This window comes from Lepisosteus platostomus, chromosome 7 (genome assembly GCF_059453375.1).
Source record: "Lepisosteus platostomus isolate fLepPlt1 chromosome 7, fLepPlt1.hap1, whole genome shotgun sequence".
NCBI lineage: Eukaryota > Metazoa > Chordata > Actinopteri > Semionotiformes > Lepisosteidae > Lepisosteus > Lepisosteus platostomus.
Genome location: NC_142617.1, coordinates 63,473,356 through 63,499,366, shown reverse-complemented (window position 1 = coordinate 63,499,366; position 26,011 = coordinate 63,473,356). Strand labels below are relative to the sequence as shown.

Here is a 26,011-nt window from a genome sequence, read left to right as displayed (position 1 = left end):
AACAAGATGAACGGTTCGGTTTATTCTCCTCTTTAATCTTAATCTTCTTCTGCCAGGCTGCCTGTTTCCGTTGTGCTGGTTTATTGTCTTTGTTTTTCTTCATGAACAGCTAACGCGGAGACAGCTGGCCCAAATTTAAAGCAGACAAAAATGAGTCCAAAGTTTTATCTTTACGTCTTTTGCCTAAAACAACTGTTGGCACCGTTGCTTAGGATTGAGTGGCATGTAGAACGTCACTGTTTGTTTTGTGTGTTGTTCTTTTGTAAGGCATGTAAGTGCCAATTAGACTTCATTATGGGTGATGTCTGGGTGTGGCCATGATCGCCTGTGACAGGGTATTAGTATGAAAGCAGTTCACAATTACAGGTAGTTCTGTGTGGTGTACTATGACCCCCACATCAGCTCTTACAAGGTGGTTTCTGTTTACTTTATGGGTTCAAGCATTTATAAAAAAACTTGTACTAATTTCTTAAGGCACCAACATCTTGTTGATATGGAGCAACATGTGGAAGCACTGTTTTGCAAGAAGCTAATAACATGAGGCAGATCAAGGCGCGGATCTGGCAGTGTGATGGGAAGAGCAAAAACATCTTCACAGAAAAACAGCCAGGCAACAGAGATCAACCCTTCCATTTCAATTATAGGACTTATATGGCAGGATACATATGTTCAGAATTGAAGAATGAGTTGAATGTCCTGTGTGATTTGAGGAAATCAGTCAAGGCATAATAAGGGTTGAGTACTCTTGGTAATAAGTCTTTACCTGCGTTCTGACTTGCATGATCGATCAGAAGATAAACTGAAACATGGCACCGTTAACCAATAGCAATGAAAGGCACCTCTTAGTTTTACGTTATTAATATAAATTGTGAGACCACAGCAGTTTTTATGCAGCGACCACATCAGACTGACAAAAAACTTCAAACGGACTGAGTGCTACTCTGCTCTCGCCTCCATTTATTCCAGGCCTATGTATGGCCCTGTCGGGTCTCTTCCTGTGGGGTCCAGCCTCTGTAGTCACATCCGCCGTCATCATGAGCCCAAACTGGCCGTCAGCACTGGGACCAACACACGAGGGCCGTGGCTGAAATCCAAGGCCCGTTTTGAAAAGCCACTCGTGGTCGTGTTCAGGTTGAGCCCGGGCTCCTCTCTAGGCAGACGAAGGCTGTCGGTGAGTCAAGCAAACAGTGGTCTGTACAGCAGTGGCTTTACCAGCACTGCCCTAGAATGTGTTACCGTGGTTAGGGCCAATATTCAGCTCCACTGAAACGCACTGGGGAAATGGCAATGCCCAGTCTCCTAGTCCCTAGAGGAAGGGCTCTGGGAGAAAAAAACAATAGGATCTTTTTCCTCAGGAAATATCATACATTATGAATAGCTCAGGGACTGTGGAGTAAACTCCAAATAGCCCATGGGGGACAATCAACAATGCTTTGTGTTTGAGCCCACAAGGAGGAGACTGCAGGGGCCAGGCTCCCCCACCCTGTTGTCGTTCTCAAGAACAATGCGAATGCCGACATGTCTCAGGAATTATAAACATGGAGATATCTGTTTTAACAATGTCTTCTCAGGAGAAGCTTGGCAGTGTGCTCTTAAAAAGAGGATTTTGCAAGCTGTTGACCCATCAAAAGAGGTGTGTGGCTCAAAAGCACTGCAAGAAACGTGCTTAAAAAATTAAACACGTTGGTCTGATTTGACTTTCTTTTCTAAGGGAAAAAATAAATAAATTTAATTTCTTGACATAGTAGTTCTGGTTTATCAAACAATACTTCTAAACCAGTGATCATTACCCCTGGCTGTGGTCAACAAGAGCCTTGACAGTTTTTATAAGGAGCCCACACTTTTCAATAAAGACCTGGAGTCAGTTTGAATTAAGACCAATTAAGTCAATAACATGTTCAATTAAGTCATGAATTAAGGTGAGGTCAGGACTCTAAATCAAGGCATGAATACACTTACTGCTTTAGTTAGCAAATGGTGGGAAAGCACTGTCAAAAACCTCTAATATATAGTGTACACTGGACATACGGTAGCACCAAATTAAATTAGTAAGGGGGTACCTAAGGATAAAACAATGTACTGTATTAAAACTTTCACTTTCACTGGTAAAATTGTAAAAACTTGGTAATTACCTTGTATTTGCATCTGTAAAAGAGAATTAAGCTCCCCGTTTTGTGCTAGAGGCAGTGGTGAAGGAGGACTGTAATGAAATTAAAATGGGTTAAATTAAAAAAGAGCTATACCGAACTTTCTCTTGCACACTTTGGATGAAAGAAAACGTTTTAATCAGAACTGTATTTGAAAAGAGGCAGCTCAAGACCCTTGCAGTTTTTATTCTAAAGTGGGGATATTCAACCCTGGTACTGGAAAGCCCCAGTTGAGCAGGTTTTGTATGAATATATGAATTTAATTCAATTTCATAGACCTGGAACATCTGAATTGAGACCACTTAAACTGGTGAGGCTTCTAATTTAGATATTATTCGAAATACAAATTGTGAAATGTCTCTAACTCTCAAAGACCAGATGTCTCTTGATTAAACACAGTTCCTGCTTAAATGGTCAAAAAGTTACAAGTGTTTCCAGCCTTTATACGTAGGAAATTTATGGAAATCCATCAGACGTAGTCCTGCTCTTTAATCATCCACTCAGTGGCAATAATTATTCTGCCCACTAGGAGGAGACACAGCAAGTAGAAATGCACATTCGCTTTATATATACACAGTGTAAATTACGTTAATCATGTTAATTAATTTAAGCTTCTTAGAAGTTGAATTTCTTTTAATACCATATCTTTAGTGGCATTTTATAAAATTAAAAGCTCAGCAAATGTTGAAAAACTTTCAGATTAAAAATAATAGCACAGTTAACAGAAGAAACAACAAGAGAGAATTTCTTGGACCATCTGTTGCAGAACAGGCAATTAACAGAGCACTTTGTTCATTGCACTGCACATTATTGGGTGACAACAATGTAAAAGCTGTTTCTGTATGTGTTTATATATTTTATTCCCTGACAGAAATGAACACAAATGACTTCCTACATTATGCTAGGAAATTCTTGAATTATATTGTACTGTTTACCTGTTGCTTTTATTTTTATTTTTTAAGAATTAGTTGTCTTAACTGATAACTTTGTTCGCTGAAATTCAAAAGTGTTTCAGTTTGTACTGTATGTCAAGCTCCACTGGTCTGTGTTTTGTAATTATTTATTAATTGTGAAGAGAGGGAAGCTTCAGCAACTCCTTGTGAGGAATATTCAGCTTCACTGGTAGAGAAAATATTTCAGTTCTTGTTTTTGTGGATGCTGTTGTAAAAAAGACAATGTAGATCACTTCTTTAACATCTTCCCATGTCTATGCTCATTTCAGGAAATGAAAATAAATTCTGCATTGGATGAAATGACAGCCAGTAAATTAACAACTAGCGCATGACTTTTCGCCTAGCCGGGTATCAGCTTTGTGTTTCATTAAAGTGATAAAGGATGTGAATTTTGAAAGCTTTCGTGCTTTTGATACAATCAGGGAGATGCACCTAGTTTGTAGATTAAGTAGGCCCATCTGCCCAGACGCTGTGAGGAATGCTCAGGTGTGGAAAGTGAAGCAGTTGTTCTGAGAAGGCTCGGTCAAGCTTGGTCTGGCTTTCACTGAGGCGCAGACCTCCATTCTGGCCACAATCTATAAATAACAACACTCTGAAGGATGTAGCTTCAGCACAAAGTTCTTGCTTCTTCTATTCAGCAGTTTTTCTCCTCATCTGGCCTCAGAAATGGAAGAATCAATATACAAACAGCTGCCAGCATCTTTATCCCCCTTTCCTTCTATGCAGTTGCAGAAGCTCAGCCTTGCTGAGCACAGAGCTTGTAAGGTGTCAAGGTGGCATGACTGCAGGCTCAGCTTTAATCAGAACCAAAGCTCAGGCAATTATCTAAACCAGAGTGTTAAAATGAAAACATCCTTAAACCCACAGTTGATTTTAGAAGTTCTGCATGTGTACCTCATCAAAATCACATCCTTTCTTTGGACACTGGTTGATACAGCATCCCAAATCATCTATGAATCCCTACGATATCGTTCAGAATCCATCTTTCCAAGATGTGACTGTGAAGAAAACACTAAGACCTATAATTCAAGCCACAGTGACATTCAAAGGTTGTTAGCAAAAAGTTTAATCAGGCCCATTGATATGTGCAATGTGAGGAAGGTGTGATCTCTAGGCTTTTGTTTCTGAGACTTGCTCACTTTACACAGGAGACCAAAAACATTTGTTCTCCGCCCTTCTACTCACTTACGTATAATAATAATAGTTAATTGCTTACACTTATATAGCACTTTTCTGGACACTCCCCTCTAAGGGCTTTACAGGTAATGGGGATCCCCTCCACCCCCAGTGTGCAGCCCCACCTGGATGATGTGACGGCAGCCATAGTGCACCAGTACACTCACCACACACCAGCTCTGGAGGAGAGCAGAGTGATGAAGCCAATTCATAGAGGGGGATTATTAGGAGGCCATGATTGGTAAAGGCCAATGGGAAATTTGGCCAGGACACCAGGGTTACACCCCTACTCATTTCAAGAAATGTCCTGGGATTTTTAATGACCACAGAGAGTCAGGACCTCGGTTTTATGTCTCATCCAAAGGGCAGCGCCTATTTACAGTATAGTGTCCCCGTCACTATACTGGGGCATTAGGACTCACATAGACTGCAGAGTGAGCACCCCCTGCTGGCCCCACGAACACCTCTTCCAGCAGCAACCTTAGTTTTTCCCAGGAGGTCTTCCCATCCAGGTACTGACCAGGCTCACACCTGCTGAGCTTCAGTGGGCTGCCAGTTGTGAGTTGCAGGGTGATATGGCTACTGGCTTGTCTTCTCTGTGATGCTGGCATATTCCAGACAACAAATAGCCCTTTGGCCACTTGTTATTATCAATGACTGCTCTTCCAGGCTCCCAGAAAGCATGTTTATGGGAAAAGCATTTCTGGTTTTAAAAGATATTGGTACTTTCTTACAGCCATATACAGTATACATAGAAACTGGAATATCCTTTGTTGAAACTACCAAAAACTGAACTACTTAATGACGGTTACATCAGCATGGAAAATCTGACGCTAATGTGTTAATTTTGTAATGCTTTCAAATTTCTAATGTACTTACTCATTCCCTTGGCTTGTACCTCTGTGGAAGTGCCTGGTGTGTGAGTGTGCATGGTTCTTGAACACTTTCTTTTTTTCACAGAGGTGGACAGAGCCTTTGGTTGTAACAGGGGCAGCTCAGGGTTTCCACACGTTGTGTGAGGTAGGTCAGCCAGCACTGTTCCTTGATTGCTCAGCGCTTGGACACTCTGGGCTATTGGCTAATACCTTGATGGGCTCCAGGGACAGATTTTATTCTGTGCTCCTGGGGGTGAGTACATGAGGAGTACAGAGCAAGTGGAGGCCATCCAAATACAAGCGGTAGGTCACCAAGCAGAGTGAAGGCAGCCAAACGTAGCCAAAAAAATGGATCATCTATCCAAGAGGGAGCTACTGATCAAGCTTTATAGGGACTTCCTATGGGTGTACAGACAGTACAAGAAGGCTGTAGATGTTTCAGTGGATTGTAATCATTTGACAGCAATCAGAGTAACACACAAAATACGTACAAGTGCTGCAGAAAAGTTCTGATCCCCTGAGATTTCAGGGGTCTTTAACAAAATCCAGGCTTGGTGTTGAAATGCACACTGAGAGGCACTCCGATGCAAAGAAGGAGATGCATGTGTGCAGCACATTTACCTCTGATAAATGATTTTTGACTTTGAACATGGCTTTAAGGTCAGTGGGCTCATAAATTCAATCACACCTTATGTAAGTTCAGCAGTAAATGCTTCAAAGTTTAGAGAAGAATTTTGTCCACTGCCATCGCTTATTGTGCTTCACGCATTCCCTTGTCAAAGTGTTACATCACACTTTCACAAAGCTAAAGGCGATGTCTCTGTGGATTCTTGTTTAATAGGAAAGAAAGCTCCCATAATGGAAGCTTTTGATAACAAATTATCTGGGGCAACAGTCAGAGAATCTTTCTGTGTTTGAACACTTTGATTTCTGTCTTTCAGTGAGCATCGTCTGAAATCTACTGAAGGTTTCTTAATGAAGCAGTTTGTCCCAAATTATTTCCAGCATCTCAGAAATTATGAACTGTTTTGATAAAGGAATTTTTAAAAACACCGCAGAGTGTGAGTAACTAGTTTGAATTTCCAAGGGCATAGCTAGATGTGTTTTGTAAACAACAATCAAAGCACAGAAGACCATACATTTTGAAGTTGGTGTTTTTGTGGCATGTCAGAATGATAGTGTTAATATTATTTCTTCAGCGTTGCTTTTACCAGCTTTGGTTGGTGTGGGAATATTTTAATGTGATTCTTCAGTTTTCCTTCTCTGTCTTAGATGAAAGAAGTGAGATTGCTTTGTGATTCTGATCGGAATCAAGGATGCTTTGTGTGTAATGATGTGCTCAAACGCTCTGAGCAATGAGGCACATTATTACACATCTTAAAAGATGACAGCACTTGTACATTATACAGTATAATTAAATGTTATTTCATTAGCTAGCCACACAAAGCTTTTAACATGATGTTTTTCTGTGAAATTTTACTGATACTTCGGTAAATCTGAAGTACATCTATAACAAAAGAAAAAAAAGCCCTTTAAGCACTTGGCTAAGATTGATGTGATTTTATTTATTTTGTCTTTGCGTGTCAGAGTTGCACAATGACTTGCAGAGCTGTCCATATATCCACAGACAGGGCCTGGGGAACGTGCACATGAAGCAGATGGAAAGTGAGGCCTGGCCTTGTCTGGTTCTCCCGGGAGTGATGTGTAGTCTGGAATGTTCTTCAGAAGACCTTTGCTCTTAACAGTCTGAGTGGGAGGTGTTGGATACGTCACTCCAGAATAAGAAGCATGTTTTGTCCAGGAAAAAGCAAGAAGATATGTGTTTATAATCCATTGATTTATGAACAATCTCCGTGTGCCTTATAAAATGCAGAAGCTTGTTTACCTCCCCCGACACGAAAAGACACAATGTCCACATAATACATTAGAAATTGAGTGTAATAACTGTCTGGTTCTTAAGTGTTTTTTGTGTGAAGCGCAGGGCAAGCCTATCCATTTTTAAAATAAGGTGAAGAAATTAGGTTACACCCTTTTAATCTTAGTAAGCATTATATATAGAGTGCTTTTGGCTGAGGCACCATGTTGCTTTCTGTAGAGTATGGATTTGTGCGCTGGCAGTTCTCTTTTGCTCCGTATAAAAAATTTTCTTCCATGAAGTAGTGACGCACACTTAGTACAGACAACCTGTACCCAAAGGAAAATCTGTAGCAGGGATCCAACATAAATTGTTACTTTTTCAATTTTTGAACAGGACAGAATACAATCTTGAGTGAAACTGGCTCATTCTAAGATTTGCTCCCAAACATTCCAGCGTGAAATATGACTTCCTGCCCCTTACAGAAGCTGGGATGATAGACTGCAGACTGCCCTATTGCATAGATGTCTAAACAAAGAAAACTGCAGAATTTTCGCCACAGAAATGCTGGAAAGTGGGATCCTTCTCGTGTCTTGTGTAGCACATCCATTCACTCTGGAACATGTCCAGAGACTGAAGCCTAAACTGCTGCTGCCTTGGCCACAAAAGATACGTCCCACAAATGTCCCGTCTGCTCAAACTCAACACTAGAGAGAATATTGCACGTATTCTACAGCATTTATTTTCGTAGTTGTGCAGAGCCAGGAGAAGGAGTGTCATTCTACATAAGGGAGCCTCACATAATTTTTTGAGAGTAAAAATAGGAGGGGTCTGCCTGGGTCAGTTGATGAAATCACTAGAAACTAACTTTTACTCTATAGTTACTGAAGTTCTTTGGGCTGGACCAATTTCTTAGGTCATGTTCAATATCACCTCCTAAAGAGGTGGTACCAGGAACTAGTGCCATTGTGCTTGCAGGCATTAGAGACTTGGTAGCCAACAAGCATGATTCCAAACTGGCAGTGTAGCTGTTGTTACTGAATCAGCTCTTGGCCTTCATGGTAGAACAACATTAAGCTGTGTGTTTCTTGTCTTTGCTGTCACCTGAAAACAGTGATATGGCAAGTATCAGCCAATGATAACTGACTTATAACTCATGATAGTGGGACAAACAATGTGTTCTATTTTATAGTAACATTTTAGCCATTTTTGTGACGAGCTAAATGTTCAGGATGTATCCTGCATTGTATCAATTTTTTTGGCTGAAGCAGTTACTGGAAATGGATGGGTTTTTTGAGGCCCTAACAACCATTTTTAAGTGTAACAAAACTGTGAACATTGAAGAAAGTAATTTCTTTTTCTTACTCATTTTTGCATGACTGTTCTTTCATCTGGAACTATTCTGTTGTTTTCTGTAGATACATTGAAGCCATGGTCTTTGGCTTAAAACAGGGCCCAAATTTAAATTAAAAGCCATAACAAATTCCTTTCTTGGCAAAACCCTGTTTTGTAACCTGTTGCTGTTGTAAGGATTGTTTTCTACCGGTCTTGACTTGAGCGTTTGTATTCCTTTTAGAATACAAATGCTTTTAGAAGCTCGACCAATTAGTTTGACACTCCCTGTGACTGCTGATTAAAACTGTTGAATCCCCCTATCTACCATCTTTACTTACCCATCAAAGAGGAGTCACATAGTCCTTCTTCAAAGATTTAGCTGTCTCTTACATATAGCCATGCCAGGGAAACAAAAATAATTTGAACAAAAGCATTTCTAAAAGCTACTCAGTGGTCAAAGCCCAGTTGAATGTGCAGGTAAAGGTGGAATTAACAGACCTAGTTGAAACAAAAGAGAACCAGCGTTACGTACCTCCATCAGGCAGCTGTATGCTAATGGCTAGTCTCGGTGTGCCTCTAAGCTTGTAACTGGAAGGTTATGGGTTCAAATCATTGGTGTTGCATTTCTGATTGAGCAACATCCTTAACTCATTTTTTTCAGTAAAAAGCCCAGCTGCACAGATGCGTACAAATTGATAAATGAAGACCATTTTTCAAGTGACATTGTTTTGGTAGTTTTCTTCCTTTTCCATTCTAATTGAAGTTCATATTTGTCCCTTCCCTAAAAAAAATTGTTTTTAGAGAAATGAAAACTAGAAACACAAAGGATAAGTAGAGTTGTTTTATAGCCAATCGTCTTTTTCTCCATTTATATTCAGAAAATTGTTTTGTATTTTTCCATTCCAGTTTAGGCTTTAGAAATTCCCTATGAATGCATGGCAACATCTGTAATATTTTTAATACTGCCTAAAGCGGTGCCTATGTGAGGTCATAACGCTACTTAACACATGTGTGAACATACTGTGTGACCATACCATGTGCTTTTCTCAGCTCTGCAATGATCTTGATACATCGGGGGTGTGACACTGCAGCTGGGGAGTGATACATTAACTCAGTGTATGGACATCTCTCCTGGGGTCGCGCTTCACACAGACTTTCTTCTGTCAGCTGTCAGGTCAGAACACAATAAGGACATCAGAAACGCGAAAGACCTTTTTCAACATCTCGTTTGAGGCTCTGGACTGGGTGTCTCACTGTGATGGATGCCAGAGCAGCCGCATCCAAGCCACAGGAAACAGTGTATCATCCACAGGAAGCAGTTTTTGAAAAAATTCACTCTGAATTTCATCAGCATGGGCTTCAGTTCCCTCCTGAACCCCTGGCACTCGTTCGCACACATTCAGGAACGCGCACCTTCTTAGTCACTTCTGAGGAAGGAGCTGGAAGCCCAGACACACTGCAAAGCAGCAGAAGCTTATGTTGTAGAACGTCTCTTGAATTAGAAACTCACTATCAAATGGGACATGAATTAGGGATGAACTGTGAGGTCCACAACAAATACAATAAAAAAACTTGGCAGTTTGAAACATTGAATGTAGGAAGTGATACCGTTACAAATTCGTGCTGGCTGGCTATGTGCTGCTGTCCAGGGAGAATTCTGGAAGCCCTTTCTCAATCTTACATGTGTCTTACTAGGTCACAAGCTTTGTCTGAGCACTGGCATTCAGGTGAATGGCTATCGGACACAGTCATATGACTAAAACTAAACTGACATTCATCTTGAGACATTTCTTGTAATTGTTGTGTTTCTATGTTATGATACTCCGAGCAAATGTTTTTGGCGAAAGGGCAACTTTGTGACACTTTTACCTGTTGCAAAATTGCCTGACATATTTAAATTTAAAGTATCGTAGTTATACAGTATATACACTGCAAAGGAACAAGTAATAGGTTTATTCCATGCTGAAAAAAAGAAGAAAGAGATCACAACGTTTCGGCCGTGGAGCCTTCTTCAGGTGTGAGGCTCCATGGCCGAAACGTTGTGTTCTCTTTCTTCTTTTTTTTCAGCATGGAATAAACCTATTACTTATGCCTTTGCAGCCTACGCATGCTGACGCAGCTACCCACCTGAACTAGTTATATATACACTGTATATGAGCATGTTGTATAATGTAAAATGTAATGGGCTCAGTTATATGAATGTAGTAAAGTCATCTACAATAGAGCAGGAAAAAAATGCAAAAAACTTTTTAAAATTTGTTTAATTTATTTAACAAGTGATTTGAGTAGACACCATGCTGTTGTAGACAGGTTAGGACGTTTGTGGCCATTACCTAAATCATCGTTTTCATTATGATGGTAAAATGTTAAGAACAAGAATGTAAGAATACTCATGGAACAAAGTTGCTGCGGTAAACTAGACTGCTGCTTAATCACAACAGAAGTGATTCAATTTACAAGTGATTCTATGGCTCAAATATTACTGTTTTGCTAATGCTTTTAAAATTGGCAGAAATACATGTTGCAATAAATCTGCAACTGTTTTTATTTCATTTTGGCTTTACACTCCTATAGATTTATATTAAATAGACCTTAGGGGAGACAAAGATCTTTAATATGTATTTTTCTTCCTTTGTTTCTTTAAAAATCAAAAACGGCTCCTGAGCTCTGTTTCTGTTGGTTCTGTGCCATGCTATGAAATTGAATTTGAGAGATAAGCCTCTGTGCTGAAAGGAAAATCATAGAGTTAACTAAGAGTTCTTATAGAAGCTGACATTGTTCTCAGTTAACAGACTATAAAATGTGTGACCTTTTAGGTACAGTATGTTAACAATAACTTTATACAAAAATAGTGCAGTGCTATCTCTACCACAGGCATACTGTATATATTCTCCCGATCTTGTATTGTTGGGAAGGTTAAAATGCACACAACTGTTAAGATAAGTCCTGTGAGCAGGGTATAGACAAATTCAAGACAAAAAAATGAGAAATGTCTCACTTTATCTCAAAAAGAGGTCCCTGGGACATGCAGATATTTCACTGTGAAAAGCCAAGTCATTTCAAGCTCTGGTCTATTAATCTCCACCAAAGCCAAGTCCTGGTGTTCCTCAGGAGACCCTCTCTCCTCACTATCCCAAATGTATTTCTTTAGACAGGTCTAAAGTATATTTACATTAATTAATTGTTTGATATCTAAAGAGATCATGCTACAAGTTGGTTATAGAGCTGGTTGGTTATAGAGCTGGTGAGATTGGACTTGCCAGAGAATATTGTCTCATTGATTTGGATGGGAGATGTCTCCATACTCACTGGTCTTCAGCCTCTTTTCTTGAGGACTCATCTTTCAATCACAAATCACTGATAGGAAACATGCTAAAGACTGGGCATTATGCAAAAAGCGTCACTGAAAGCTGATACATACTGAATGTAGTGCATTTGTGCCATCTTTATGGCACAAATGACAAGTGACAGTTTGTTATTTAGGAACTAACAGCACGAAAGAGGAGTTCTTGCTCCATCTGTAGTTTTCACTGCAGGCTGACTGCTGCTGTAAGCTGTGTTCTCACAGGGAGAAGCAGAGGCCCAGTACACACAAGCACTAGTGTTTTCACACCCTGCTCTGCTCTGCGAGCTGTCTGCACGAGACAGCTTCTTGTTGTCTGTGAGAGGCCAGTTGGGATACAGCTTGTAACAGCCAGCTCTGTTCTGCAGCAATGGAGAAGTCCCACTGGATATACAGCACTGCCTGTGGAGGGGGTGGAAGGGGTACATGATGGGCCATTTTTACATCTCATAAGAGCACATTGTCTAATTTTGGACACTGTGATATTGTTCCTATCAGGAAGAGTAATGCATTCTGAAGTTTCAAAGTTTTATCATCGTTCAATGAAGGAAACAACCAATTGAGAGGAATCAAGATCTTTATATATTTGGAATTGAGTAATTGATAATTATGAAATTCTTCAGTCTGCAAAAATAATGGTGTTAAGTAAAATATTATCTTTTACTTTACCAGCTACAGTAAATGCAGATGGACAATCTTATGAAATTCTACTTTTATGTAAATGAAAATCATGTTACTATTTATTTTTAGCTTCTCCTTTTTCTATAATTCCATCTGACTTTTACACAATGGAATTCCCAAATGCAAGACTGAATGGAAAAAAGATGTACTGTTACTGATGCCAGCAGTATGCAGAAAAAACTTTGGTACTTCGGTCGAAAAGATCAGGGTTACTTTCTTCTAGTTTATGTGTTGCAGTGGTGTAGGTGTGTGAGTGTTGTGGTAGGGGAGGGGGGTGGATATGTTGATCATTACAGGAGGATATCTTGTTACAATCAGAGTTGTGTACTGTATATACAACAGAAAATATAAAACAGCAAGAGCCTAAATGGATTCTAAGAAATCATCTTTCTATTACTCTGGTAGCAGGACCCATTACATCACTGCTACAAATGTGTGTGATTCTTCATAAAGTGGTCTTTCTGTTGGAGAATAATAATGCCACAGAGAGCACTTGCTCTAGTTTTAAACTGCCAGGGCTAACCATAGGATTGACTCTAATCTGGATACGGTTCAAACAATGTTAACAGCTAACAGCGATGAAGAAAGATGGTAGACTACTTTAAAAAGACGGAGTTAGCATCAGCTGTCGACAATCCTTTCAAACTAAAATGATACTCTGTGCTGTCAGTGGTCTGGCACAAAGCGGAATTTTTTGGTTTTCTCCTTAAAATTATTTTCAATGTTAACAGCAATGCAATCCAAAATACTGTAAATAACATTCGCAACAGATTTTCTTTGGCTTCCTTCTGACGTCTTGGAGGCTGTATATTGTTAAAGCAACATGGCTGCCAAAGTGCTAATGCTCCTGAGTTTTATTGGGATAATAAACATTAATGGGGCAGCTGTATACTATACCGGTGAAATATTAGCATGCACTGTGTATGGGCACAGCTCACGGGTGAGCTAGCACAGAGGATGGCAGGACTCCAGCACTGTAAATCTCGAGACAGCTAGAACTGGATGCCAAGTGCACAACGCCACTCCCCCAGTCCAATGTAAGGGTACGGGACACTGTGCTCAGTGCCTAGCAGCCTTAAAGATCATTTCTTTCATACTTCATCATTTTGTATTGATCATGGGTAATAGGCGCTGCCCGTGGAGATAAGTCTGTATTTCTTATTGTTCTATTGCTGTGCTGCATGCTCATTTTTATCTGGATTTATGCTGCTATATCCATTCATGATGGCCTGCACTATTGTATAGAACAGCTTTGGCTCCTTTTGGCTTGCACAAGCTTACTGACTACAGATAGAAGTTGAAATGAATGATTCTTTCAAAGCAACTGAAGCACTGTTATACTTTTGTATAAAAAGTCTATCTGGAGGAATGCCCGCTTCTTAACTTAAGTTATTACTACTACAAGTTCCTATCAATTAAGATCTTAGTTAATATTCCAGTGTACAGTTTCAAAGATATGTACTCATTTAGGGAAAAAAAACAGTTTTTTAGTTATTTAGCTCACTGGCCTTAGAATTCCTCTCGCAAAAGGATTAATGATGACTGACTCTACATCTACATCTATTTTCCTGGCAGCTGTTCTGTAATTTTGGCTGTAAAAATATTGGAACAATATTGATATATACTGGATATACTGTATATTTCAATTTTTATAATTGTATTGATCAAGTGTAATAGGTTCTCCCTGTGGAGATAAGTCTGTACATTGTGCGATAGTTTCCCCCCCACTGTCTCTTCTTCTAAGAATTCCTTGTGCTTGTACAGTGCTTCTCAGCGTATTGCGTTACTTACAGGATGGGTCATGCATCTCACTTCTCACTTCATCCAGCAAGGAAGTGCAGCACAATCTTAACCTGGGTCACCGGGGTGATGCTTGCCAGCCACTATGCAGCCCAGTGAATCAGGTGGATAGAAGTAAGAAGTTGATTTAAGGAGCTGTTTTGGGTAGACCACATTCTGCATGCCCACAGTGGAATTAATCTGACACACAAAAGTGGAGCTTTCCCTCAAGGATCCTTATGACCGTGAATGACCGGACCTTGGTTTAATGCCTCATTGAAAGTTTGGCACCTCCGACACCACAGTGTCCATCGTCGCCATACCGTGGCGGCGGCTTGGAAGATCTGGCCAACAGGACATACAGCAGCGACCTCATTTCATACATATGTCTCCCATCCCAGTGGAGCACACCCAGCCTCGCTTAGGTCTGAGATCTGATGCGCTCAAGCTACAAGAAGGCAAAAGCTGCTGTTGAAACCTTTGAAAATACAGAGTGCAGCTCTGTTTGTAATTAGGCATGATGAGAGGTTGTTATGTGCCTGCAGAAAATCTTTGAGCTCATGTCACCCACATTATCCTCTCCTCTCTTCCTCCCACGTGGGAAATGACAACACATCGGTGGTAAGACACGTGTGGAGAGCAATGTGTGCTGCTTACCGTGCATACACAAGAGACTTAGACGTGAGCAGCCAGGTGGAAATGCCTAATGGCAGGAAAATTGTCTGATTGAGGGACCATATGAGTGATTGTTTTTACTCTGTAAGATCTACAACAACTAACACAACTAGGTATCATGAATGACCATTACATATGCATAAATTCACAAGATAACACTTACATAGAGGTACTTGAATTGGGGATGTTGTTGTGACAGTCACGGTTCCGCGCGGGGTCGTGCCCCCCGCCGCCTGTTCCGTCCCCCACACCTGGGGCGCGAACCCGGGTCTCCGGCGTAACACAACAGGGCACCAACCGCGTGAGCTAAAGGAGACCCCCCCAGCCCAGGCAGCTGAGGACCCTGCTACACGCAGGGAGGGCGCTGACATCATCACACCAGCTCCGCTACATTGTGCACATCAACAGACCTACTGTATATTCCAGGAATAACAGTACTCTCCCTGCCACCCCATGACATTCAGGTGTTTGTGCTCTGCTCAGGGAGAATAGGCACATACTGCATTACAGTTACAGACAATGCAACAATGACTAAATCAGAACTGAGGTAAACTTGGTGAAAGCAATAAATTCAATACTGCATATGAAAGGCTTATTTGCCTTTGGGCATGAATGCTTTTTAAAATCTGGATTATGTGCCACAGACATGTAAGCTAAATCACTCAGCCAAACAAAATTGACCTTGAGCTCTCCCTGTTTAATGCATGTAGCCCTGCTGGATTAAAAGAGCTGAGATGACTAGGAATTGTCTGGCATATTTTCAGAATGATGGCAATAATTGTCTTATAACCAACCAAATGTACATCTAAGCAAAGTGGAAAGTTTTTTTTTCCAGTTTTGCAAATTCACATTTAAGTTCTTCAATAACATCAGAAATGCATAGTTTAAAATTGGAATGAGTGAAAAAAAGTAAATCACCCAGATCTGAATGAGTATTAACATTTTGTAGTGTATGTTTTTGAACTCTAATATTCCTAAAAAAAATAGTCTAATCTGATTTTATAAAAACATGCTCAATATCAATTTATACTAATTTCACTGATGTTTGCTACACTTTTGAACTATATCATGGCTGCAGATGCAAATGTTTTTACATATTTGTGCTCACTAGTGTATATGTACTGCCATATTTCTATTTTTTTAGAAAGTCACCTTGCAACCATTAGCCTATTCATTGACATCTGGAGCTAACGGGGATACAAATGACGTTTGTGGCATGAGGGAGTTAATGGAATTTGAGCTCCAGAGCTGCTTTGAAAAATGCTCTTCTACACCGTACAGTTACTAACAACTGACTGGGAGACATGGATAATATGGTGAGCTGTTGCGTAGTGGGCCAATAACCATAAACCTGTACCATACTTAACTGTGTTTTACTAATAATATAATCTCAGCTGACAATCTCTTCCACATTTAAAAAAGCAAGAGCACTAAGTTAATTGATCAAATCCTTTGACACGGTTGGAAGAGAATCTATTTAGAGCAGAAGGGTGCTGCTAGGATGCAGGTGCTGCAGGGATCTTATTCACCTCTCGTCTTGCTGTGCAGTTTGAGCAGGCCACAGTTAGGGTTGCAGTAGAAGCTGGCTGCTGGGAGTAACCACCCTGCTCACGTTATAAGCTCTGCCCGGTGCAGATGTTGGTGGCTGCGCTGCCCTGTGTGTCCTTCTGCATGGTCTAGATGCCCAGGGGAAAGTCTACATGCACAGGGGTCAGGGGTTCAGAGATAAATCAAACTAACTCGGCAGGACAGAATTTGGCAAAAGGTACTGTTGCAACGCTCGTGGCATACTGTGTTTGATAGATGTCAGAAGTACTTGATCAGTGATGCTGTGAGAGACTTTCCATTTTGGTAGCTGATGAAGGCTTATAGTACACTTGCTATTACTACATCCACAGTAGTGCTTTAGGGTTGTTTCTTTGAGTAAGTGTGTGCTGGAGTGTGTCTTCTGTTACATGCAACTGAGTGGAGATTTGCTTAGGGAATGGCTAAGAGTGCCTTTAGATTTTCAGCTGTCTCATTTTACAGTGTTTGTGTCTGCAGCTTTTGAACAGGATCACTTAATTGTTATAAAAAAAAAATGGAACTTTCTAACTTCAGGTTCAAATTTCGACTAAGATTAAGTATTGGTTATTTTGGCAGGAACAGGGAGATTGGGTTAATCGTCATTTCTTATGTTTTAATACATATGTAACACTCCATGCTCATTATCTAACCTCTCTATAAGCCAAGTCCATACGGGGGGTTAGAAACGATTCTGGTCTGTCTAGTATTAAGCGACACTAAGGTTTCCTTGGCTGAAGCAGTTTAGGATCTGTGCCAGTCAGGTAAAATTGAAATTGTATTAATAGCATAGTTTGTGCACGTGCTAATTCAGATCAAATTTGTGTTCTTTGTATTCCAGCAGATGTTGCATCAGGATAAGGTTCTTATCCAGGGTGCAGCTGGAGAAGACCCTCACTGCTGCTTGGGCTTCAGAACACACTGTGTGATGGTAATTTGCTTTCCTGACCTCAATATCTCCACCTTCAGAATATGTGGATCTTTGATTAATCAATTTGGTTTAAAGGACAGACAGCGGCACCAAATTTTGTAGTTCAGTGGTATAACTGTACTCACAGCAAATAGGTCTGGAAGTGTCATTAACATCAAGAAGCAAAACAATATGGTTAGATATTGTATCTGTAGATTTTTACATTTGTTTTTAATCACTGAATTAAATTGGTCATGATTCCTGTGCATTCCTTCAGAAGCAGGTATTCCAGGTTTATTTAATTCCACTGTGTTGCTAGAAATTGTTCCAAAACTCTGAAGAGGGAACTGGGAAATTTAAACTGTGGAGAAAAATATGAAAGAAAAATAAATTAGGTTCCGCGCATTGATTCCTTCAAGGAAAGACGGTAGGAGGCCTCCTCATCTGGTGCCTATAAAATGGGTGTAGAGTAATCCTAATTTTTGGTTAAATTCAACAGCCCTGATGTGTATGGAAACAAATAGAGTGCTAATAACATATTTGTACAGAAAGTGTTATCTGAAGAGGGAAAAGTTTGGCGTAGATGTCTTGCCTTCTCCATCAGTTCTCCCATAATGCTCTCAGGCATACAAAAGCTGTATATGTGCCGAGCGTCTGCCTTTGATTAGGCTCCTGTGTTGGGCTGTTACAATTAATAATACCGACATATAGAATTAATAGCTAATCAGGGCTAACACATCACTGCACTGAAAACTAGTCTGTTGGAAACTGGTGTGAAGACAAAGTCATAGTAGTGGGAGCTCTCCATGAAAAGTCACCTGCACAGGGATACCGCTGTACTGCCTTTGTTATGCCAGGGAAACGCATCTCTGTTTGTTATGAATGTTGAATATTAGCAACGAAATGCCCAGAGAAAGGCCACTTATTTAAAACACAAGCTGGAAGCATTCTGTAATATAGCCACCTGACCCTGGCCTGACTGAAATTTTATCTTTCAAATCATGATATAATTAAAAGCAATCTAATGTTTTTTTTTAAGGCAATGACATTAGTTTTTTTGCAGGTACTGTAACCTAAACAATAGTTATCATTTCTAAATTGCTTCCCATATGAAAGCAATATCTCATTTTTAAATCAGATATTATATTTAGGATACTATAAGGAAAATCTTAAGGAAATACAGTGTGGCATAGAGGCTAAGCACATACGTCTGTGCATGCTTATCAGTTCCATTAAAAATCCTCCAACTCCTACTTAAAAAGGTCATAACAGCTGTGAGTATTGATCTGTACAAAGCAGATTCTGGCAGTGCCTGGTTTATTAAAAGCTGATCTGTATTCTCTACAGAAATGAATTATTGTGCATTTTTTAATGACAGCGATCCATACAGTTTTTCTGAGCCATTGCTGGCACGTCACCAAAAAAAAGTGCACAGCCCCCTCAGTCAAAACCCAGCAATGCTAAATGTTAATGTCGGGAACAGTGAAAAAAGTCATGCAAAAAAGATTGACTTGTTTTAGAAACCACCTCAAACATATTTTGCCAAAGAGCTGAAAATAATTGTGAAAAACGATACGGCCTTTTCTGCCAAGAGGCTAAACGCGATCATGCCTCGTCTTTGCAGAGCCTGGGAAGAGCTGGAGCCAGACTTTAACCAAAAACCCAAACATGACAGGAATTAAATCCGCTTCTCATTTGACGCAGTGATACAGGACGCTGGCGCGTCACCGAGAGGAACGCGCCGCGGAGCGCCGTGCTGCCGAGGATGGCAGGTTACTGAAGAATGGGAAGAGCAGGCTAAACGAAACCCACAGAACGCCTGGGGCCAACATCAGCCCCCCAGACAGGGGTTGAGGAGGCTCGCTTGCAACTCACTCGGGAGCAGCCTAATTTTCCTAGTTACACTGTGTCTCTGACACTCTTCAGCTCATCTCTTGTTACCACTTATTTAGCTACCCAGGGATAAAAGCATTCTAGTGAAATGACAGCATCCAGCTATCTGATCTAGGCTTTGTGACAAGCATGAGGCAGCATACTGTATAATGAGTGTGGGCAGAAAAAGTGGTATATTTACCATTTTTAAGGTTTGTATGTTCCCCATTGAAAGAAAGTTGTTTAAAAGCTAGCTTTACAGTATTAGAAAGATATATGTACAGTTAGTATGTTATTAGTGGATCTTCAAATTTTCTGACCCTGTGGTTAAGGAACATCACCTTTAAAAGGGGTTATTTCTCTCTCCATGAATGGATTTTTTTTAAATCGTGAATTATGAGTAATAAAGAGAAACCCTTCATTTGCAAACAAGCCTGAAAGCAATTTATTACACACTGAGAAAATACAGTGTAGAGGTTTACACTCTACATTTTAGCAATCAATATACTTTAATATTAAAGGCATTTGTTAAGTTCCTTTTCCCTGTAAGAACACATCTAAAAAGCAAAGCATTCTTCCTCAGAAACTCCTCATGAAGTCTAAGCTCTCTCTGTCAAATTAATAAATAGCCTGCTGCACTTCAGGTTACTTTCACCTTTAATGAATTTACTCTTAGACATCAACCTAGTTAATGGCAAATCATGGACATTAAAGAACTCAAGAAATATCTTCATTTCACAAACTCATCTGATGTCACCACTGGAGGCTAGGTACAATAATGAGAAGTGGGGTGCCTTTAGTTTATTCTCCAGCTAGAGTTTCCACCAAACTGCAACACAGAGCTTAGTTTCCTGCACGACAGTGGTCTCCTGCTACAGTGTGGAGAAACCATGAAGCACTGCCTCAGACTTCCTTGTTAACATCCAGGTCACAGAGTTGGATGCACCTGGTTTTCCCTCGCCTGTTTGTTGTTTGCCGGGTGGGAAATAAAGTGATTTATCGGCCGAATGGATATGCCTTAATCTGAGAGACAGCTGAAAAGAGATGGAATTAACCCCACAGAGTGCGCCAGCTAGCACTGCCTGCTCTGTGTTCATAGAGGAAATAGTCTGGCAGCCTGGACTGAAATGAGCTTCAAGAAATATTCTGAGTGCCCGTCAGTATAGTGCTCTTAGAAATAAACAGCTGGAGCATCTACAACAGTTAGAAAACTTTGTTAATTTATCTTTTAACGTGTTTATCTTTGTCTAGGTTATCTGGTTAAACTTTAAGTTATCAGATCTGTGATCTTGTGGCACAGACCTAGGAAAGGCAGGACTGAGCTAAATAGTTCTGGCTTAGTCCAAGAGAAGGCTCCATAACGGATTTCCCTCTGCTCTGGTGATGTTAATAACACAGAATATATCAGTCATGTAGAACTTGCACACGCCGAACTATAAAACCTAAGGATTTTGCATTCAAAAGCCATAATACTTTTTTTTTTCTTCTGCAAATATTCTTGACAAATTCCATTGACCAATGGGTGAATATTATTCTAAATGTTTTTCATCAAGTTTTAGATGATCCACAAATATGAGCAGCAATATCAACCAACACAGCTCAAGCCAGCTCTGCCTTGATTCCAAGACTATTCTTACCAGGATTCCTCGAACAGAGGAGGAGAAACCCAGGACTGGAGCCACAGATTTCTAGAACCCAGCAGACTGACTGCTGAACCGCCTACACCAGGGCAACATATGCTTGTCAATGGAATAAACACAGAGGTGAAATGGCAAATGATATTTGTAGGTGGATGTGCCTCAAAAAAGTTCTTAATCACCAGTGTGTTCCTTCTTCATATCCTAGTGTTATGGTCTCAGTTGCTGTTTAATCTATAATCACAATTTTCTACTTGTAGTAGAAATCTTGGACAAAAGTAGCATCTGAAAGGCTTCCCAAAAGGTTGTGCATGAATTGTGCTGTTCTGGAAAATGTACTATTACGAGCTGCTAGTTTTACACTAGGCTTTTTAAAGGTTCTTTCCTCTAACTTTTAAAGGGCCTTATTTAGATGGGTGTGTTTCTCGATTGTCTCACAAACGTGGCTTTTTTTTTGCCATATTTCCACCCTCCAGTGTTTGTTTATAATGTGTGATTACACCCTTTGCTCATTAGGAATCACGATTTTTCTCCTGCTAACTCAATCTCACTTCCTCAAGAACAAATGTGTTTTTACGTAGGATTTCCTGCTCTCTGCACAGATACGCATGAGTGCCTCACTTAACTCCAGAGAGGGAGTGCTCCTACACAGTCATGCATTTTTACACAAATACTTCTTTAAAAGAGTCGAAAGAAACTGCAAATGCAGCTGTGGCTCCACATGTGTATGCTTACAAAGATTGTGCACATTAAGCCTGTTGTGGCCATCTTATATACTCAATAGAAAAAACATTCTGTGTCAGTTTAATGCTTAGTTGTGACCCTGAGTAATAATCCTTGTAAACATACAATGAAGTGAAAATGTTCAAATAAATGTGAAAAACATCAGTCTACTAGTAAACGGACTGAGCACAGGATAGTGCTGTTCACAGTCTTTAAGAAGTTTTGCCTCACCACTTCTATCTTCTTTCTGTTCTCTGCAGTGGACTGCAGTGGTTTTTTTATGACCAAAAGGAAAGCTGAGTGGTTTAATCTTTGCAATAGCATCTCAGTGGTCGAAATATGATACAGATGAAGGTACAGGAAATGCAGAGATCTAGACCCATGCGGACACAACAGTGTGATGCGCTGCGATTCCCTGCCTCTTCCACGCTTCACACTCTCCCTGGAAAACCCAGGCCCCAGATCCTAAAGGAAAGGCTGTGCCACAAACATAGCAAAGAAGAGCTAGCTAAGCCAAGACATTATTCAACTGCGCAAAAATAATGCATCATAATTCAATTATAGTTTCATTCAGGAATACGAGAGGCACACTTTCTCTCCTAAATGTTCTCAGTTTGCTTTGGCACAAAACGAGGCCTTGAGGAACCCTGTGAAAGCCCCGGAGCTGAAAACACACTTCTTCGTGTGCTGCTCAACACCCTGCCCCTCATAGCGGGGCAACGATTAAGGGTCCGCATGGCACCTCAAGTGTAAGAGACTCTAGCAAACCCTCCGAGTCCAGCAGGGGCCCCCGCTAACGGTCCTCTCTCTCTGCCTTTGTGTCCAAGCCCAGCAGGAACAGCGGTCCGCTCAGTCCTCCCCGACCTGCCTGTGAGCAGCCTTGAGGCTCATGCTGGCGGTCCGGAGAGGCGAGGGCGGGGGACCGGTCACTCCTTGGCCAGCCTCTCGATCAGTCTCCGCCACTCGGCCCGCTTCTGCGTGATGTGGGCGGGGGTGACGAGCTGGGCGAGGGGGGCGGGGGGGCCCCCGGGGCCCCCGGGGCCCGCGCCCTCGCACAGGGCCTCGGCCATGCAGATGACGTACATGCCGCAGTCGTAGCTGTTCTGCTGCGCGGGGGCCGGCTCCTCTGCGAAGGGCACCCCCCCCGCCGACCCCAGGAAGGCCTCCAGCTTGGCGGCGATGCGGCGGGCGTGCAGGGCGTTGCCGCCGCTGTGGGAGTCGTAGTGGGCGAAGCGGCCGCGGTCGCGGCGGTACAGCAGCAGGCTCCAGTGGGTGCCGCCGGCCGCCTGGCTGGAGTTGTCGTTGACGGCGAGGAAGACCCAGTGGCGCCGCGGCAGCCCGAGGGGCTCTAGGAACAGCGCCAGCTCCTGCTGGCTGGAGGCGCACTTGATGAACTGCGTGACCTCGGGGCTGATGAAGCAGGCCGCCCCCCGCAGGTCCCGGAAGCGCTCGGTGCCAAAGTACTCGAAGGCGAAGCCGATCACCTGGTCGTTCAGCCAGTGGGGCCCCTCCAGCAGGGCCACGTCTGACCGTCTCAGCAGGCTATCGTGGTAGCTCAGAACCACCGGGTCCATTCTCCAAGGCAGGGAGAGACACTCCACCTAGGAGACCAAGGACGGAGATGACAGCCACTGGACCAAGCATGTGTGGTAAGAAACCAGATCATCAATATCATCAATAGTTAGCAAAATCATCGGATCTGCCGAAGCTGGTTGGTATCAGCTCTCTAGTATGTTTCTATAATAGCTAGTTTATTCGTCACGTTACATTAAAAAAAGAACAGGAGGATCCGTTAACATAGTTCGCATTATCCATTTAATGTAGTGTTAGTGCTTCTTCTAGTGTGTTCACAATTTGTAGGGCTCCTTTTCCCTTTACAACTCACGAGCGATTAAGACTGAACTGACCTGAGGAACAGAGGGGTCATACAGCATTGTTCTTGAATCAGGCTTAACGGTGGCATAAATTGAAATAGCTGTAGCCATTAGCGATAGCTTTTCTGCTTACTAATGAACCAGACAGAAGGGGATCAGCCTGGAGTAAAAATGTTTGAAAAAAATCCCTAATTATGGGATCTGCCAGCTCTCCCTTCTGAAGTCACTCATCCCCCCCAAGGGACATGTGCTCCTGCAGTCATCTGGAAGAAAGCAGCCTCTGGCATCTGAAGGAAATGTACATCTGAAGACATGAAAGTGCTCCTGTTTTCTGCTACCATCTTTGTAATTGGGGAGTGTGGGAAATAAACTCCTGGAGCAGTTTTTGAAGAGGTGTGAGTTGAGTGGCATACTCACCATTTATAAGCACATATCCATGAAAGAAAGGGGTTAAACGTCTCATGGGAGCCAAGCCTTCTTTTGTGCTAATGCTCAGTTTAGAGGCTATTGTCTCTGTCAGGACTGCCACATTCAACAGTCTGAAACTGTGCGTATTCTGATATGTACAGTATATCCTTTGAAGCAGTTTCATCCTTTATCTCGGCACATAAACTGTGAAAGTATTTACCTCTGTTGCAATAGATTAAGATTAGAATAAACTAGTGGCTGAATATTCTTTGTCACAAGAAACATCATAACAGTAATTCCTTAAACTTACATAGTGCTTTTCTGGACACTCCACTCAAAGCTCTTTACAGGTAATGGGGATCCCCTCCACCACCACCAGTGTGCAGCCCCACCTGGATGATGCAACTGCAGCTACAGTGCACCAGAACGCTCCCCACACACCAGTTATTAGTGGGGAGGAGAACAGAGTGATGAAGCCAATTCATAGATGGGGATTATTAGGAGGCCATGATTGGTAAGGGCCAGTGGGAAATTTGGCCAGGACGCCAAACATCCCTACTCTTCTCAAGAAACACCCTGGGATTATTAATGACCATAGAGAGTCAGGACCTCGGTTTTGTCGGTTTTATGTTTATGCCAAAGGATGGCGGCATTTTTTGTACAGTATAGTGTCCCCGAGGTATTTATATTATATGACTGTAATACTCTTATTTTTAACATACTTGTTAACATCATTGTTTCAGTTGGTTTGCAAAATCTGTAGTGAAAAATTTAGCTTTTTAAAATAAATTGCCTTTGTTTTTTATTCTTAATTAACAGGTTAGTTTAAGGAACAGCTAAGCATCTGTAAAATACAGTATCCTAAGTATCAAGAAAATACAAATGATCTGTAAGGGAAACTGTAAATTACAGGGATGCCAATGCACTATGGAAAGTTTCTTGAATTTTTTAATCTACTCTACTAGGAAGCTTCTCAAATATCAATAATGCATGTGTAGCCCCTGGTTAGAAAGCTTGTATGACCTCCTAGGTCACTAATGCAATTCCAGATAAATGGAATACATTTCACTCATACATAGTGCAATTGATCATTGATATAGAGGGGTAATAAAAGATTAAATGTAAAAAAACACTTTTCAAATGACTGGATAAACGGGAAATCATGTAGCATCTGGATACACTTCAGTGCTATGTATACAATGCTCCAGTGTGCACGTTACTGTATTGGAGTACGTCTGGCGAAACGTGCTGTTAAATAAGTCATGACAAGCCTTGAATAACAGAATTCTGGGATTCATTAACCTAATACACCGAGTTCACACTGTAAATACATGTTTATGCCTCAAAAACGTTTTGAATAGTTAATTTTCTTAACAGAACTTCAATTATGGCTTTATGGTTACAACCAAAAGAGAATTTTGTCTGAAACAAACCGATGCGAGGTCGGCAGGTCTGTTTTTTTTTAATCAACGAACAACAGTAATTTTCTATATCGCTTCATATCCCACACCACATACAGTATATGCTTTCAGAGTAACGGTCTTTTATTTCGAAATGTTTTCATGGCGTATTGTATTTACAGAGAGTCGTACTTCAAACGAAACACTGCACGAACTGTTAGCTTTACTTAACGTTACGTTCACAGGGAAAAATGATATATACATGATATATATGATCAAATACAGATTGTAGATTTGTAACACACTGTACTGCATTGCGCACATTATTGATCACTCAGAAACCTCCCTCTTTCTTAACGCCAGGGGTTATTTTTCTGCATTCGGCGTTTTGCTGAACACCCACTCAAAAGATGTATCCTAGCCTTACCTTGGACAAAACTCACTCACTGCTCTGCACGAGATATTTTTTTGAGGTTCCTCGTTCTCTCATTGCAGACCGAAGAAAACCGACGTGTAACGTAAAGCAGTTTTGCAACTTTCCCGCAAGGCTGACTCGTTGTTCGGGGGGGGGGGGTATGATTTCACGACAGAAGTGCGGGGCAGCAGTGGTTCCCAAGCACGAGGGCGCCCCCTTCCGCCTCTTCGGCTTTTCCTTCGGTCTCGGTCCGCGATGCGTCACGCCGAGCCACGGGTGCTCCCTGCGCCCTCCCACGCGAGCTCGCCAGGCACGGCCTTCCGCCACCGCCCCCCCCCGTCCTCGCCTGGAGTAGCCGCGGGGGCGCGCGTCGTGCGCGAGCGCGAGCGC

At 41.5% G+C, this 26,011-nt stretch overlaps 1 protein-coding gene and 1 long non-coding RNA gene across 2 annotated transcripts; one reads left to right on the top strand and one right to left on the bottom strand.

The window, feature by feature from the left end:
* Positions 1-15,827: 15,827 nt before the first annotated feature.
* LOC148659461 (uncharacterized) lies at positions 15,828-19,596 on the top strand. The gene is made up of 2 exons (XR_015940482.1): positions 15,828-17,313; positions 18,997-19,596. It is a non-coding gene; the product is annotated as an uncharacterized LOC148659461 (long non-coding RNA).
* senp8 (SUMO peptidase family member, NEDD8 specific) lies at positions 19,592-25,948 on the bottom strand. The gene is made up of 2 exons (XM_088641718.1): positions 25,634-25,948; positions 19,592-23,125 (listed from the first exon to the last, which is right to left on the bottom strand). The coding sequence occupies exon 2, from the start codon at positions 23,096-23,098 to the stop codon at positions 22,451-22,453; it is 648 nt and encodes a 215-aa protein (XP_088497844.1). The 5' UTR covers positions 23,099-23,125; positions 25,634-25,948; the 3' UTR covers positions 19,592-22,450.
* Positions 25,949-26,011: the final 63 nt, after the last annotated feature.

Coding starts and splice junctions, on each gene's coding strand:
- senp8 (XM_088641718.1), bottom strand. CDS start 23,098: ATGGACCCGGTGGTTCTGAGCTACCACGATAGCCTGCTGAGACGGTCA.